Below are 17876 nucleotides of genomic sequence, written 5' to 3'. Positions count from 1 at the left end.
GTTTTTTTTTTTAAAAAAGGAAACACCAGAAACAAATTAGACCAAGTTTCATATTTTATGGTGCTGTTTAGATGAGAGGAACAGAAAAAGAAATCACATTGCCTAAGGATCATGCATTGTATATAAAGAAATTTGGTTTTTAATGTTGCTTGTTGATTTTTCTTCCAGTGTCAGGGACATACGACACGACCATCTTGAATGCGGCACTCCCACCATACATGTGGTCCTCCACCCTGCCTGCAGGGTCGTCTCTCGGTGGCTACCACAACAACATGACTCAAAGCTCCTCTTTGATGAACACGGCAGCACATTCTACTGGATCAGGTACATGTTCACAGCATCGGCCATAGCAATTCTGCAGACAAGCTCCAAGAAAACCTTTTCTGAAAATCATGAGGTGGCCAGTTGTCGTTACTCAATACCAGAAGTCTTAAAGACCACGAAGGAAGCATGCAGTGTGGATATTCTGCACCATCATTGCTTTCCTACATTTTCATTGCCATTCCTCAGTTGGTTTCAGAACTTGCCTTCACCGTACAGGTATAAGTGCTAACCATATTGGAAGTTGGGAAGAAATTGCCCCTTCTGGCCAAATTGCCTGAGTGACTGTTGGAATTTGAGGACAGTATATCGGATCAGGGTGGGATGTATGCCCTCTAATGAACTCATTCACTTCAGACATATATATTATTCAATGGAATGTTAAAATTAGTAAAGCAAATTTAGATGGCTCTAAAGTACAACTGAGTACCAGTAAAAGAAGAGTTGTGAAGCAGCCAGCTATAACAACAGCTTGCAAGATTAGGGTAGACGTCTGCAAAGGGCAAAGCACAGTGGTTTTAGGCTAGGGATGGTAAACTTTTGGCCCTCCAGATGTTGTTGGACTCCAGCTCCCATAAGCCCCAGCCAATATGGTCAATGGTCACTGATGGCAGGAGCGGTCCAGATACAACATCTGGAGGGTCACAGTTTACCCCTCTGCCATGTTTTAGAGACTTCTTTCAGTGTGTGGACTTCAAATGGGAAAGTTTAAAGTTTACTGATCATTCTGCTAGAGGACAAGTCATTTGTGTCACGCCCCAGATGTGTTGGAATCTTTCTGACCTCGCCTACATAGTCAACAGTCTCTTCCTTTTTTCCCTACCTTCCCCCACAGTGTTTGGCGTCCCAAACAACTTGGCTCCCAGTTCCCCAGCTCTGCATGCTGGTCTCAGCAGTTCTTCCACAGGTGCGTTTTCTCCCTCCCTCCTTGATCCCAACTGTCAAGATGCGTGGCCATTGGGAGAGGGATATGCAAAGGGTTTGGTCTCCAGTTCTTCATGCCAGTGGCATCAGCGCACCTGGACTAGTTTGTGGGATTCATTTAAAGCTCCTGCTCTGTAAACAGAAATGCCTGTTAGAGGGATGCCTTAGAACTCCTGCAGCAGAGGATTAAAAAAAAGTATTTATTGAAGATAATCAAAAATACATAAAATAAATACAAATGAAATGAGCAGCACAAATGTTGCAGTGTGTCCCTGAGCCTGGGTGCCAGTCAGAGGGATGTCCTTACCTGTAACCCAAGCCAGGAGGTGAGTGGGCAAAGCCCTCAGGTCTTGCACCCAGGCTTGCATAGCAATTCCTTGCTTTGCAAGTCTCTCAGAACCTAGGAATCAGCAAGGAAGATTTCCACACCCTTCCTCTAAACTTTGAATTGTAAAGAGAACTTTCAAGCTATTTCCCAAAGTTAAAAGTTTATTCCTGCATAATATGTTAGAGATTTGTGCACTTGAGAGGACAATTAGAAATGAATACGAAACATGACAGACTAGCTCAGTTTATTAGGTGCAGTGTAGGGGAAGTCTTCAATTTTTGGGCATGGTTATTTTCAGACCATTCTTACCTGTGGTGAGTCACTATGGCTGTTGTTTGTTTTTAGTAAACTTGCACCTCACCCCAGGATACTGTATTTTTATTTGCAGTATTTGGTGTTCAGAACAACCTGGCTCCAAGCACGCTTGGTGTTGCCAATACTGCAACCACAACCGCAGGTAAGGTAACAGAACATTATGAAAATACCTAGTTTATGAGCCATTTGGGTGACATACATGTACTTGAGAAATTCAGCTCCTCGTGGAATATTTTTAAAACCTTATTTCTGTACATGCTGGCCATGGATTAGCCTCAGACAGGCCTTTGTAGACAGTTTGATGTTATGTTTATTCACTAACTTCAGTTGTGAGTGGATGCTCCGAGTGAGGCACTGGGCTGTAAACCTGGCCCCAGCGTTTGGCAACTTGAAATAAACACCTCAGGCGGTAGATTATGATAGGCAGCAATGACAACCCCTTGATTGTTCTTCCTGATACCCGCCTCCACTCTGTCGCGCAATGGTAAATTAATCAAATTAATCAGTCTTCTTCATAAACAGAATAAAACTTTACTGAAGAAAATAAACTTGTTCAGAAACAGCATAGTTAAAGAGCATACACAGAGTGTTCATAGCAGCTAGCTTAGTCTTCAGAGAGGCACAGATCTTAGTTATGGATTAACTGGAGCCCTGGAGCCACTCTGTCTGCAACAACACACTCACATACTGAGCTAAGACTGACTCAGAAGACAGACTGAGGCCCAGAGAGATGGCTGGTTACATTTATAGGGAACCCAAGATGAGTCACAAGTCACTGTGACCTGCCAGTTTACTGCTAACAGTTACAGCTAGCAGGCTTGAAATGATTGTGTAGTCTTCGTAGGCCGTGCCTAGGTCTTGCCTGCTTCTGCTCTCAAGAACCTTTGTCTCATGACACACTCCACTTGGTTGGGGGACAGAGCTGTGTATGCCACACAGCCTGATGCTTCAGATGCAGTGAAAGAAGTTGTCCCATTTCTACTGTGGAAGCAAGATTCAGCTGCCCCTCTGGCTGGCTTCTGTACATGGAGTAGAGAAGGGGTGCTTTCTGGTCCTTCATCTCACACAGCAAAATGTCGTAGGCTGGCCCTGGCCATAGACAGTGATGGAATACATGCTGTGGATACAGAAGGCCGCAGCATCTCTAGGTAGGACTTTCCTGCCCGAAGCCCCTGAGAGCAACTACTAGTCTGTGCAGAAGACAATACCAGGCTAGAGGGACTAAGAGTCTGACTGAGTACAAAGCAACTCCTTAATGCGCCAGATATGGATGAAACAATCACTTATACCCATATGCTAATCACAGTGCAACATATACACATACTTGGGAGTACATATGTATAGGATTCCACTGCCAAGCATTATTTTTTCATTAGGGGTTTGTGAGAGTAGGGCATGCTAAAACCAGGGACCAGGCAGGTTACTTGGGAACCATGCTTAAACCCAGGCTGAGTACCATGAGTCCGAACAGCCAAACAAGATTGGTAGAGATGGGACAGCAGACACTGTACCTAAGTACTGCCAAGTCATCACAATAATACTCACCTGCCTTACAGGGTTGTTATAAGGGTTGTTTGGATAGTTGCATTGAAACGCTTTGAACTTTAATAAAATGAAATAAAATATTATTTATTAGTAACTTGCAACTCTCTGCAGAGAAATACCTTTTCTTCTGCTTATTACTCAAAAAATAAATAAATGGTGCTGGTGGGGAAGCAGATGTCTAGATCTCTTTCTTTGGCTTCTACAAACTGTGAACTGAAGTTTTCTCTTCTCCTCCTTTATTAGCAACAGCATATGGAGCAAAGAAGAATACAACCCAGAGCTATGGCGTGACTAGCACTGGTGTGTCCACCTCATCTACAACTGGTGAGTCTTCGTTTTCATTATGCATTATATGGAAAACCAGTCTTTATATAACTGATGGAATGGTACCTTTTCTGCAATCCATAGTATACACATGTCTGCCATAGAATGGGGAGGTGGGCTTGTGCCACTAGTGATGTCATAGGCACTATTGAGGACATGCTAGTGGCAATTTTTTCATGTCTAGAAATGTTTGCTGGATGCAGGGGATTAGAAGGGACTCGGGCCTCATACAGACTGACCACCCCCCGCAAACACACAACAATATAAAAATACATTATATTAGGGAAAATTCCTTGCAAAAATCGCATACCAAAAAAAGCCTATTAGGATAAATTTGCACTAAAATGCTGACATTTTTTTTTTAAAAAATAAGAATTACAAACTGATGTAGAAATGTTGGGAACTAAATTGAACTCCAGATATCACAGGACTGAAATTCCCCCCAGCCCCCAGCAATGTGTGCTGTTATCCAGATTGTCCACTAGATGCAGCTGCTGCATTTTGAAAATAAGAATAAAGGCCTAGTGCACTAAAGCACTTGGAGAAAAGATTAGTCTTCTCCCTAGTGCCTGTTTTGCAGCCATTTTTCTCAAAGCGGAGCTGACTTGGATTTACATCATGAAGTCTAATTGCAAAACTGATATCATTGTCCCTAATTTAAAATTTATGCCAGACGGTCTTCACAGAAACATTTCTTCATAGTTTTGTTGGATAAATCAAAGGCAGCAGTTGCTTGCATGGCAATTCCATGAACCCATTATCGCTAAAAAAGAACATATTTTAATCAAGACAGCAGCACCCTGCTGTCACCCATATGGGATTTATTCCCTGTTCTCACCCATATAGACTTTTTCCAACCTGTGCTTTTGCTGATGTTGGTGCTTTTGGTGCCTTTGCTAGCATTGCCAAGGATGTCAAAGCACATAACGCAATAAGACATTTACAAGTCTAGATACTGAAATTGACATTTTGATAGTCCAAATATTTAAATTTACATTTGAGCCTACAGCAGAAAGGGCCAAAAGACCCTAGCAGAAATATATTTTGGATACATCCTTTTTGGACAGGATGATTACCTTTTTTTCTTTCTAGCATGTTCCTGTGCCTTTAACAACTATGGCAGGAATTCAATAGATGGAGCTTTCCCCTGTTATATATGTACTGAAAGTGTTAGCAAAAGTGTCTTTCTACCCAGCATAAATTCGTAACCCAATTTGCATTTTGTCTGAATCCAACATTTGTGGAATTTTAAATAACTGTCTGAAAATGGGCAAAGCAATCCCCTACTGCAGTTACACTGGGGCCAGGGATAAGCTGCTGCTACACCGGCAGAACAACTGCCCTATCCAACACGTGCTCAGTCCAGTATAGAAAGAGAAAGCACTTGGGAATAAAAAATGTAAATGCCTCAGAAATGCATCCTTGGCAACACCAGCAATGCCCACCAATCCTAGGGCATGGTAGATGCTATGCACTCACACCAGCCAGAGAACAGAGGGAGGCATTCCATGCCAGCTGATCTGAGGGCATGGCCATAGTGCAGTGATGCCATGGTGCCTCCAGCACATGAATTCAGCAGCACAAGGAGCAGCACACTGCTCCCAAGAGTACTTGGGTTCCCCTGCAAGATGGGATCTATGCATATGTACAGCCTCAGAACTTGATCAGTGTCCTCCTGGCAATCACTAGACCAAACTTTTGCCTGTGGAGCCACTCCGCCAGCATGTCTGAGTCCTTCTCCTGGCATTTATGCCATGCTTGTAGTGTATCTGGCATGCTACCCGCTTAGCATGGTCTGCCACCAAACTCTGTAGTCTGGCAGCCGACAGATCTTCACTAAAAAATTGTCCCCTAAATATGGAAATCCAAATGTTCCGGTCCCCAAAATATATGATGAGGCTGGAACAGGGAAATGGCAGATTCCTGCCAACAGCTTGGATATTCATAGGGCTATTGTGCAATAGTTGCAGGCTTTCATTTACTTTTACCTTTGTCAATGCCATCCAGCTGCCACTGCCACAGGCTCTCAGAATGATGACATCCTGCGCAAGGACTGCAAGTTCCTGCTCCTAGAGAAAGAGAACGTGGCTCCCAAGAAAGATGTGGAGCTGCTGATCATGACCAAGGACAGTGGAAAAGTTTTCAGTGCTTCCGGCACTGGGCTCAGTGGAGGTTTGTTTCCTGCCTCGTTCTCATGTGTCACACCCATTGGCGACTTTAGACTTAACTCAGACATTACTTTGGTGGGATAGAAGCTGCCTTCCTATGGTCTAGTTTTATACTATAGTAAGGTCTAAATGGGGAGACAGCATAATTCCTTCCCATGCAAATGTTAACTGACTCCCAGCTCCCATGCTGTTTGTTTGTTTATCAAGATTCATACACCACTGAATATTCAAAAACTATAAGTAGTTTATGTAAAACTCTTGTGGTAACATATGAACTGGTCCTACGATGCATGTATGCAAGGTATTTTTCAGGGGTTGGTTGTGCTACATCTCATTAGGTATCCAGTGACCAGCATGTGGTGGCTCTTAGCCCAGCCGTCTGTGCTGCCATTGAGAGCATCTGTGGGAGCAGTGCAAGTTGCATCTGCCAAAAGGTTCTCCCAGTCACTTCTGGTTTGCTTCTAAAGCCCCTGATCTGAAGTGTGGAGAGCTTGTTTCCAGTCCCTGTGTATTCACACAATCAGTGGCTATGTAGTTATCCTGGGAGTAGTGCAGTCATATTTTTGGTGGACAATGTAATCACCCCATAATAACTACATGGATGAGGAAGAAGATTGTTCCAAAGATACTGGAACTTGGTCAGTTCAGACATACCAGGTGTGATATCTACTTTGAGATACTTCTAAATGTGTTTTGTTTGTGCTGTTTACAGGCTGTTATTCAGAAGACACCCTAAAGAAAGACAAGCAGGCTTTCTCTTCCTCTTATGCTGGAGATTCCTATCTGAAATCAGAAACAAATGGTAAACCTCTGATTCTCTGCCTTGAAGTGGGAATAATATTTTTCCAACATAGCTATAGAAATAAATGTGTGCGCTTATGTACACTAACATACATGAAAAATGTGTAGGTGGCTATTGTACCATGGAATCACGTGTTGAGAACTGGATGTAATTTGTGGCTTCCTAGCACCTATACATGGTAAAACAATGTTTTCCCCTCTATACACATGTGCTAGAAAGTGCCATGTGCAGGAAATAATTGAGGTGTTGCTATAGTCATTCTGGAGGTGAAAAAAGTGCTTTAGGGTGAGTCGGGTTTTGGGAGGGGAAACATTTTCTTTAAAGGTATCTTTCTTGTGGTTGTGCATGGGTGTTTGCAACTGTTGCTTTCTCTTTTTGCATATGCTTCTGCACCATTATTTTTAGGGTTTCTTATCCTTTTTCATTTTTAAAAAAATCCTATGTGGGTTGCAGAAACCTGTCTAATACTTACCACCCTTAACGATGAAAATTGCATAATTGTGGCCCTATTATCTGATCAGTGAAGCCACACTGCAACTGTTTTTCTCATGATCCTTTGTTTGGTTTGGCAGCTGTCGCCCTCGGTTGAATTTCATTTAGAAATAGTGTGGCTGCATGTAGGAAGACTATTTAGCATTTGTTCTTGTTTTTCTAATAGGAGGACTAAGATCTATTTCAACAAAGGACAAAGCTACTTATGCAGGTGAGTGTGTTTGCCTTAGAAGGGAAGCAACGTTTTATAGTGATTATAGCTTTAAAATGTCACTAGGTAAAATGTAGCCCCGCTAACAGCTGATATGCAGAGGCACAACAGAACTACAACCCAAAGCTCAAATGTTCCTTAACATGCCAACTAAAGTCAATGACACTCCAGTAGAAATGTTTCAGTCCACTGGGGATTGCAACTTGCAATCACAACCCACCAGGGAGTTCTCCTGTCTATGCCTCACAAGCGAACAGAAGCTGCACAAGAGCTCACTTAGTGTTTTCATGTACTTTTACTGAGTCCCGAATATCAATCCCAGATGTCTCCCTTACTTCAGTTGCTAGAGAATTTCCCCAGAGGAAGTGTAACGCTATTTGAAATCTTTTGTCAAGCTTTAAAATCTTTCTTACTCCCCTTGATTTTGGCAGAGACTTAAACTGGGGAGTTCTGGTTCATTTCTTGTGATTTTAATCACTTCATGACACAAACCCTCACCAAGTTTGGGATGTTACATTTAAAGAAAGATAAATATAATGGCTGTGTTCAGACATCAGATGAACCATAACTGATCCATGGTGGGAATGAGCAGTAACCTCCCACTACTTGGTGTGCCCTTTCCCTTTCATAGCCACAAGGAGAAGTTTGGAAGCATTTGCTTCCATTTTTTAAAATAACTACAGTGTGACACATTGTTCAAGCCCCACAAACTATGGTTAATTCTAACTATGGCTTGTTTGAAAGAAGCCATCTTCACACTACTGCAGTTTTGAAGTTGGCTTGTTTCAGAAACCCAAAGTTAAGTTTAGGTGGTAGCTAAATGTGATTAATTAGAGCTGTACTAGGGGAGAAAGGAATAGTGGGGAGTTCATGAACCAAAGGGAGGGGGCTCAGCTCATCCCAGTCATTATATCAACCATGGTTTGTCATGATTCCCAAATGAAACCATTATGGAGAGAACTTCAAAGTGTGTGTGTGTGTGTGTGTGTGTGTGGTGTTGGAAAGTGCTATGCAATTTCTATGTGATGAAGGCCAATTTATAAATTTGGTTAATAATCATTAAGTGGAAGGCAGTAAGTAAAAGAATCTTGACAAACATTTGTGTGGGACACCTTGGAACATTTTCCAGCCTACACCTTTGTGGACCCATACTCTTTTGTCTAACCTGCTTTTACTGTTATGTCTCTTCTCACTATAGAAATCCGAGGTGATGATGGATGTGGTGGAGCAGGAGCTGCTCCAGCCTGGTGCCCCTGTGCCTCCTGTTGCAGCTGGTGGAAGTGGCTCTTAGGCTTGCTGCTAGCCTGGCTGCTTCTCCTTGGTCTACTCTTTGGGCTTATTGCTCTGGGTAAGTTATTACAAGTGAACAGGAGAAGTGATGGGTTACAGCTAAGGAAGGGGATGGCTTAGTAACAACACAAGAGGAGACCAACAGGATCAGGCTAAAGGCCAATCTAATCCAGCATCCTGTAGTCACAGTGGCCAACCAGGTGCCTATGGGAAGTCTGCAAGAAGCCCACAAGTAGTACTCTGTACCAATTACTACTGAGCAATCAAAACAAACATGGGGAGGAAAGTTAAGCCATTGATTATGATGAGAGCATGGTCTTAAATTATTTAGGACTGGAGTAAAGGGATCTAGGCAAAGTTCTCTGTGAAGAACCTGGGAGGCCCAAGTGCCATTCTGTTTTTCTCCCCATGAGCAATGCAGGAAGGATGCCTTCACTGAAAAGGAACAATTCAACTTAATTACATACTTTCAGTTCGGTTAGAGAACTGACCAATCTGAGTTGATTGGCCAGTCATATGATGATATAGAATTTCCTAGGTAAAATGCTCTGGGTATGTATAACTAACATGGGGCTTGAACCCTCATCCCTGAGATTAAGAGTCTAATGCTCTACCAGCTGATATATATATCACACACACATACATCCTCCTCTGAGAATCCACTGTTCACTCCTTTGGAAAAATCTCTCTCTATCAGAATTGATTTAAATTTCCCACAATTCAAGAAAGTTTTCTGTTGCACTCTCCCCACCCCTAGGCATTTTGTATTCAGTAAGTTCCCCACATTCATAACTATTTGTGATTATTATGGTATTGGGGAGGTCACACAAAACCTCACTTTCAATACTTTTTGTGTCTGCAAAAACATGGGGGCAGTCACATTGCTTCACTTCCAATCAGTGCATATCCCAAACTTCCTGGTAAAACCCTGTAACTTTTTCTATCACAAATGGTCTGGGTTTTGTTTGGGTTTTTTTGGTCAGTTTTTGTTGTTCTATAGTTCCTCTGGATAGTGCTAATATAGTAGCATTGGGGACACTTCACAGTGCAAGTAAAAGCAGAATAAATCCACCAGTAATGTACCATTTCTGAATCAAGAACTTGTTGAAGAATACACCTGCGATAAAACAGCAGTCTGGAGGACCCCTAAGTTTCATCTCAGTTCTGGAAAAGCAGAATGGAGGCACGGAGTGGGGACTAAAGTTGTATTCACACGTGCAAATAGTAAAACCAATGATCATCTAATTCTTTGTTTTAACCTCTTTCAGCGGAAGAAGTGAAGAAGCTGAGATCCCGGGTGGATATCCTTGAATCCCAAGCCAGCCGCTGGCAGGTTCAACCCAACACAGTTGAAAACGTACATGCTGTACATTCTGAGAGATATAAAGCAGTACAGGGTGATATTAATGACGATCAGTTGTGGTTTTTAATGAAGAAGAGGCTGGATGTGGAGCGAAGCAAAGGTGAGGAGCCCACAAAATTCCACAAGGATAGGAAAAGAAGCAACGTATTTGCCAGAAAATGTGTAGTGTTCTTTAGCTACACTCCTAAATTTCCTATAACACAATTAAACTGGAGGGAGAGAATGGAGCATAATTGAATTATGTGGACTTTGAGGTCAGTCCAAACCAATCTGTATATTTGTATAAAGCAAAAGACTAAACTAAACTAAAATTAAAGACTAACACTTTTTTCTGGTCTAAGTTTTAATGAATGGAGTGCAATTCCAGAGGTTATCTGAAATAATGCCATACCCAGATGTCCAGAGGGTGGAGCATTCATTCCTTTCCTCCAGTACTGAGGATCCTTATATTTGAGAAAGCTGCTGTATCAAGCGACATGATACTGGGAAAATTAGGAGCAAATTAGGCTTCCATTGGCTCCAGGATGCCATGTTTACTCCCTGGCTTTAAACATTCTAAGAGATTTCAAACTGGATGACACTATGCGGCCTAATTTTGTGATAATGGGCAAGTAGTCTAAAGAAGATCCATAGCCAACTGAAAGGGTTCCAGGACAAAATGCATCTGGTTTCCTAACTGCACATACATTCCACTTAATTGCACTGCCTTTCTGTCATTATATTAAGCCAGAAGTAGTTTTGGGTCATTTGCACAACAGAAATATGACTAGCATTTTGTTTCCTTTGCAGGTTATTTCCAAGGAGAACCAGGACAGAAAGGTACCCGTGTGCTGCATCTCTGTTTTGATATGTACTGTATTAGGGATCTCTTAGTTTCAGTAATGCGTGTCATAGAATTTAACAAGTGTTTAGGATGGGTTTCGCTTCCCCCGATAATTATGATTCTCAACCCAGAATGGGGTTCTATGAGAAAGTTGAAGTACTTTCTTGTGATTCTCCATGGGAAGCCATGATAGATAAACCACTTTCAAGCCAGTTTCAAACTGGTTTAAATGGATTGCATACAACACTACATAAGCAATGTTCTACTTGTGCAATGGGACGTCCCCTTCCCTTCCTCTCCCTGTGCTCCTCACAAAATCTACTCCAGAGAATCCCCCAACCTCGAGCAGATTTTGAGGGTGCTCATTTTTAAGGGGCTGCAGGGGAGAGGGGAGAATGGGAAAGTTTTGTTGCGCTAGGGGAAGTCTGCTGCATGAGATGAATGGCAGCATTAGACACAAGCCAATTTGTTTAAAATTTAGAGAATTCACAGGAAAAAATTATTCCAAAGAAATACAGAGAAAGGTGTAAGGAGTAAACTGGTTCAGCTGAGCTGAAGAGCTGATTGACCTAGAGATGGCTTTGACACTGCCTTTTATGATCTCCCAGAACTACCCCCATGTGTGACAGTAATTAGAGAGAGGTTGATAAAATGAGCAAAGCCTTATTTTGATCCGACAACTGATGCATTTCTGTCCCTTTTGTTCTGTCTTAGGCGATATGGGCACCCCAGGTGAGTTTACGATTCTCAGTTCCTATGTGCTATGACAACTTATTTGGAGTAACTTTTCTTTGTGTGTGAGCATGTGTGTGCAATGGAGCTTCCATGGCCACTAGGAATCAGGACAATAAACCTGTACAGGTGCTCTAATTATGCCATCATTATGTGAAATGGGGGCGGGAATCAATAGTCTAAATGCTGAATTGTTTAGCGTCTGATATTAAGCAACAATTGTTGTTAAGGAAGAGATTAGTATTGGGCACACCTGCCTAACAATTGTGGTACTATCTGAGATGTAAAGAGTTCAGAAATTCTTACATTATTGGAGTGCTAGTTATATATAAGTGCACTGAAAAAGAGAAGAGAAATTTGGATTTTGCAGGTAGGGTGCTTAAAATTAGTGGGGAGGAGAATAGCAGCTGTTACCACAGAACACTTTGTTCATTTTCTCTGCTTCCCACTGTGATCAGTTGCTGCAACTTGATCTGTTTTGTCAAGTCTGAACATCACAAGCACAATGAGAGGTACCTTCAAGTTGACTTGCAGCAATTTGCAGTAAGGCACTTAGATTGCCTTTGTATTAGATGATACTCATTGGAAGACGAGATGGGAAAAAAGAGCGATTACTGACAGATTCCTTCACTAAGGACAGATTGGTCTCTGCAGGGGAGTAGGCAGAACTGTAGAAGTCAAATACTGAAAATTTAATATATGATACTAGACTTCATTTTAAATCAAATCTGGGAGTGGTTTGCCATAGTAGAACTCAGTGTTTGATCCCCACATTCTTATTTTTTTAAACTTGCCCTTAAACTGATGCTGTTTCAGACCAACTCTTCTGGTTATTGCCACAGTTCATTGAAAATGTTAAATTTGAAGCAACAATCAAAACTTGAATTCAGATATTAATGCTGATTTCATTTCAGCTTCTCCACATTTCCCTGCATGTCACAAAGTAGCAGTGCATAGCTCTTTTTAATATCATTTGTTTCATTTTCTAAAAAGAAAAATAATGTCGTTTCAACAGGTATTCCTGGCATCCCTGGGCGTGAAGGGCCAAAAGGACAGAAAGGCAGCATGGGTAAGCAGATCAAAGAATAATGAGCAATTTGAGTCAGAGAGCAAGCCAGAAACGCTAGATCTCAGGTAGACCTTGTTGCTCAAGCAAAGCTTCAACTGTGACAGGAAGCCCTCTTATACATCCAGCCCAGGAGGAGCCAATGGCCAAGTCAGTCTGGAAGGTTCTTTCCCGAGAAGTCAGTGACACTGCTTGCCTTATTAGGTAGCATCCAGCAGTTCCTGATATTTTCCTGAGAAGCTGCAGAGAGATGGCTCAGCACATGGGGCAGCGGGCAGCTGCTACTGACACAGGGGAATTTTTTAGCTCAACTGAGTAGAATGTGGCATATGTTGGGACCTGGATTCTAAGGTACTGGTTCTCCTCAGGTGAAACCGGCATGGAGGGTCCCATGGGACAAAGAGGGCGAGAGGGACCTCCTGGACCTCGTGGAGAGCCTGGTGCACCTGGATTTGGACAGAAAGGTGACAGAGGTAAACAATACTTTTGTGTCTTGCTTTCCCACCTACCATTGTTGATCACTTCTATGAATATTACAAAATTATTGTGGGAATGGAGGCCCTGTTAATAGATGTTTTTTCTTACGACAGTGGCTTTCAAACTTCTACTTTCAAGCTACACTTGCTACTTCAGCTTGTCTACCAAAGAATGTCTGACAGGAAATCCTGCGCATTGTAAAGGATGTGATATTTGACAATGACTAGGACTTTTGGAGCTCTGTTGCCCCACACCAACCCCAAAACACACTTGACACCCCTGTGTCTACTATATATTGCTGGGGAAGTTCAGTAGTAATGGTCAAGTTGCCTTTCAGGGGAACTTACCCAGATAATGGCAGCAATACTGTTGTGGAAAAGGCAGTAACAGTCTGGTATTTTTCCGAATGACATAAATGTAAGAAAGGTTGGGCTGAGAGATGAGTTTGTTTCCCAGTAATGTACTGTCTGTTGTACTTTAATTACTCATTAATCAGCGATACAAACAGGGCTGGGGATCACAACTGCATGCCCCTCAGATGCCAAGTAAATGGGACTACCAGCCCTTAGTCATTCATATGAATAATGGGATACAATGAAACTACAATGGGAGTTTGTTTTGTGGCAGGGAAAACAATACCTTATCTGTGTCCATAGAACTCTGGTTCCTACTGAATGTGTCTCTCTGCTCATGGTGTTGAGGGGTGAGGTGACGAAAGAGAGGCTTGGAAAATACTACTCAGCTGCTGTTCCCCAAACGCTACGTAACTGTAACCTTATATTCTGAATGGGGTCACCTGCCTATCTCATAGACTATGTAACCAACCCCACCAACCACATTGGCATCAACAGGGTCAGGAAGAGAAGCATCTTCCTGCTAAGGCTGAACATAATAACAAACATCAGTGCTGTGTAGTTGGTCTTCATGGTTCAGGGCCATGAAACCAAGGAGAAACATGACAGAAAGAATTAGGTTTCAGTAGGTTACTTAATGGATATCTCTCACATTTTACTCTGCAGGTACTCCTGGCGAACCAGGACCTCAAGGTCCCCCCGGTGCTCCAGGTTCTGTTGGTCTCAAAGGTAAATTTAGTCCCTAGCAAGGAAAAACAACAAATAAAAAACACACAAATAAAAAAGCTCAACAGTTATCTATGAAGGAAACATGAGTTGCAACAGTGAGGCTGAACGCATTAATAGTACTTCGCTTTTTTACCCCTTGGCTTTATTGTGACGAAGGAAATATTTGAGGCTATTCAGAATAAACTGGATGTATATTTTAGAATACAATGGAGTAGTTCTTAGTTATCCTCTGTTGTTGTATTTACATACACAAATTCTCTGTATGGTCATTGATGTGTTTTTAAAAGAAATCTATTTTTAACCTAGACTGTAGTGTAGGCTAAGGGTACTTCTAGATGCATCTAATATTGCAAACAGGTTGTTCAGATATTGCAAACATGCTGTTGGCAACTGGTTTCTTTACCTATAAATGGTAAATCCAGATTAAATGGGGGGAAATACAGGCCGGCATTTTTTATGCCAACCATGTTGTCTTGGTGCTACAAAAGGTTGCCTGCATGAGATTGCAGATGTATTGTTTGTTCATCTTTAAATCACATAATCCTGAGCAGTTGCAATGTTTCCTTTTCTAGGTATGATGGGTTCACCAGGTCCCCATGGTCCTCCTGGTAAGTATCATGTTCTCATTATGTAGTTGTAAAATATAGTAAACCCAGGTACTGTAACTGGCAGCATCTGGTATATTGCTTCTCCTGGCTCAAAAGTAGTAAAACTATACAAAAGAAAAGAAAAGAAAAGAAAAGAAAAGAAAAGAAAAGAGAGCTACAAATAAAATATGTCATCCACTCAATTTTCTGCTTTTCAGAAACTTTATATATTATGTGCTTGACCCTTATTGATTTTACTTTTCTTTTTAGGTCCTCCTGGGCTTCAAGGATTTAGAGGTGAAGCTGGTCTCCCAGGTGGTAAAGGTATGAATCAGCGCCCAGAGCCCAACTTATCTGTTTCAAATTATAGGAGAGAAAATAATATATGGTTCTTTTCTGCCACTATCTATTGAGTACCTATAGCAGATAGTTGAATCCCTATCCCAAGGAGGACATGGGAGCACCTCTTCACTGAAATTAACTAATAAAATGAAGAATATAAATAATTTAAATGGTGAGGGTAACAGTTTTAAAAAGTGGGTGCATGCATGCGTTCATGGAAAAATAAAGAAGAGAAAGAGAGAGTGCCATGTTCAAAATTGCTAGTATTTTTTAATTTGCTAGTGAATTGACATGTGTTGGGAAAAGGCCTTTGGATATCATTTATTTATTTACCCCTCTCTTTACCCAAAAAAGCTCTCAGTGGATTTCATAAAATGAATAAAAACAAGGCAGTCTAATCCAGATTACATTTAGCATTTAAAGATATTTGGGGTGTGTAGAATCTTCCCTTAGGAGTTTAACAAATGCCCTACCTTCTCTGTTCCTTTCATTCAAATATGGATGGATGATTTTACTCTCCAATGTTTTTGCCCCGATTCCATTGTGTTTGTGTGTTTTTAGGTGAAAGAGGAACCCCAGGAGCACCTGGAACCAAAGGTATGCTGGATAATAATATGTGATTCCTCAATAGCTATCAGACTCCTATTTCCCCAGTCACTGGGGTGTTCCTTATATGTTTGCCATTAATATGTTTTTTTTTGCTTTGATGGGGAAGTTTCAGTGTGAATTAATTGCATAATATCAACTTTCCTTTTTGTGTTTTCCTTTTAGGAGATCAAGGGGAAAAAGGACCCCGTGGTCTTACAGGTATGTAGTAAATTATCAAGGATTTTGAAAGGACAACACATGAACATCCATGCTTGCCCATGATGACTAAGAGGTGTGCCTGGAAGGTTGTCATCCTTGAGGACAGGCAGGAAATGAGGGGCTTTTCCCTAGTTCTAAGGAGAACCATGGGCTCCCTCCATTCAAAAGGTAGAAAACCTGAAAGATCAGGAAGGTTTTTTCTGGGAGCATCAACGATGAAGCAGTTCAGACTGGGAGCTTATGACAGGAACTAAGACTTGGCCACTGGCTCTCACCCAGGTCTTGATGCTCTGATGTGATCTCAAGAGAAGCACCTGCAAGAATTGCATGTTGTATTTTAATCTGATATTGAAGACGGTTACATAGTTCACCTCTTTGGTTCTTATACCAGCAGCAACCCATTAAAGCAGAACTGTGCACATCATTCTAAGCCATTCCTGTTTGATTTGCAGGTGAACCAGGTTCCCGAGGACTACCTGGGCCTCCAGGTGAAGCAGGAGCTAAAGGATCAGTAGGTGAGTGAAAATATATAATATTGACCTTTCTGGAAGATAATCTACTTCAAACCACTGTCTCTAGGACTCTTGGATCATAAGATTCAGAATAAAAGTCAATCTGAGGGACTGAAATTTAGCTGCCTTCAAAAGACAGAAAGCATTTTTTTTTTAATACAGTTCAGTGTAGGGTCCCTTTCAACTCTACAATTCCGTGATTCTCGCTGTTGGGGGATGCAAGAGGTGTGACTGGCATATGTGCATGTTTTAAGTCATGTGTGAATGATCTCTTTGTGTCACTTAGTGAAGGCTAGCATGGATATGAAAATGTATTCCGGTCTTCTGTACACTTGATCATTGATAAGATTATATTGGCCCAGTTCACATGCCACAGTAAACCATGGTTTATTTGAATGAGCAGTGTGCTGTTGTATGCTGTTCAAAAGTTATCTTGGTGCTGCTCCCCTGCTCTTGCTGCTGCTGCTGCTGCATTGGATTGAAACAAGCCAGAGTCTAGTTTGTCATGCAGTCTGAATCCAGGTTTGTGGTTTTCCTCAAACAAATCCTAAATAGTAATTCAAGAACCAACTGTGGCTACCACTTGTGGGGTTCTGGCTTGGTTTATTCACAGTGAAGCAGCAGCAGAAATTTGGGGTGAGTGCCATGGGCACTTTTAAGCACTGTGCACCAGCACTTATGTACTATGTATTTTTGAAAGTTGTGCATCTGTTCATTATGCGGGTGAACACTTCTTAAGATACTATAGTGACCTTTTGCATGATCATTCCTGAGATCAAGGAGCAGGTTTTCATCTATGTTTGGATATAATTGGATGCCATTTTGAATCAAGGTGGTAGGCTGAAACTTTTAAAATGGCATTGATTTTTGGATTTCATAGAATTCCTGAACAATGCAAGGAATGCAGCTACTAGCATATGATGTACATTATACAAATATACCTTCAGCCAAATGTAATTGAACTTTAAACAATTAGCTATCTTCCTCTGTATGGCTTTGTGTTAAGTAACAAATACATATAATTCTATGATATACTGTATATAATTAACCAACTCTTTTGTTTGTATAGGTCCACCAGGACCAGATGGACGGCAAGGCTCCAGAGGTAGATGATTGCTTTCTGTTTCTTTTCATGATAGAGAAAAACATGAAAAAAATAACACCAAATGGGTCTGGACATGGATTTACAATGTTCTACCACCATAATTTTTATGACGGTGGTGTATCTTGCATAGCAAGATCTTCTACCAAATCCCATGGCGCTTAGCTTGCAGGTCTCGAATATAGCATTGCACATTTGGTTGGTTATAGTTTTGTTTTTATCAGTGTATCACTTCTTAATGTTTCATAGCAAGCAATTCAGAA

General features: G+C 41.5%; 1 protein-coding gene across 4 annotated transcripts in view; it reads left to right on the top strand.

The window, feature by feature from the left end:
* COL17A1 (collagen type XVII alpha 1 chain) overlaps window positions 1-17876 on the top strand; it is a 58830-nt gene that overhangs the window by 16384 nt on the left and 24570 nt on the right. For 2 of the 4 annotated variants that reach the window (XM_083616476.1, XM_083616474.1), the window contains 20 exons: window positions 169-324; window positions 1157-1228; window positions 1962-2030; window positions 3677-3757; window positions 5765-5929; window positions 6638-6727; window positions 7386-7430; window positions 8629-8778; window positions 9989-10183; window positions 10873-10902; window positions 11621-11638; window positions 12654-12707; window positions 13073-13177; window positions 14201-14263; window positions 14836-14871; window positions 15121-15174; window positions 15754-15789; window positions 15964-15999; window positions 16452-16514; window positions 17581-17616. In XM_083616476.1, coding sequence (XP_083472602.1) covers window positions 169-324; window positions 1157-1228; window positions 1962-2030; window positions 3677-3757; window positions 5765-5929; window positions 6638-6727; window positions 7386-7430; window positions 8629-8778; window positions 9989-10183; window positions 10873-10902; window positions 11621-11638; window positions 12654-12707; window positions 13073-13177; window positions 14201-14263; window positions 14836-14871; window positions 15121-15174; window positions 15754-15789; window positions 15964-15999; window positions 16452-16514; window positions 17581-17616 — 1554 coding nt within the window. Of the gene's footprint in view, window positions 1-168; window positions 325-1156; window positions 1229-1961; window positions 2031-3676; window positions 3758-5764; window positions 5930-6637; window positions 6728-7385; window positions 7431-8628; window positions 8779-9988; window positions 10184-10872; window positions 10909-11620; window positions 11639-12653; window positions 12708-13072; window positions 13178-14200; window positions 14264-14835; window positions 14872-15120; window positions 15175-15753; window positions 15790-15963; window positions 16000-16451; window positions 16515-17580; window positions 17617-17876 lie in introns of all 4 variants that reach the window. The other 2 variants (XM_083616475.1, XM_083616477.1) reach the window with 1 other exon arrangement.

Source organism: Podarcis filfolensis, assembly GCF_964270895.1.
Source record: "Podarcis filfolensis genome assembly, chromosome: 5".
Classification (NCBI taxonomy): Eukaryota; Metazoa; Chordata; class Lepidosauria; order Squamata; family Lacertidae; genus Podarcis; species Podarcis filfolensis.
This window is presented reverse-complemented; position numbering and strand designations above follow the sequence as displayed.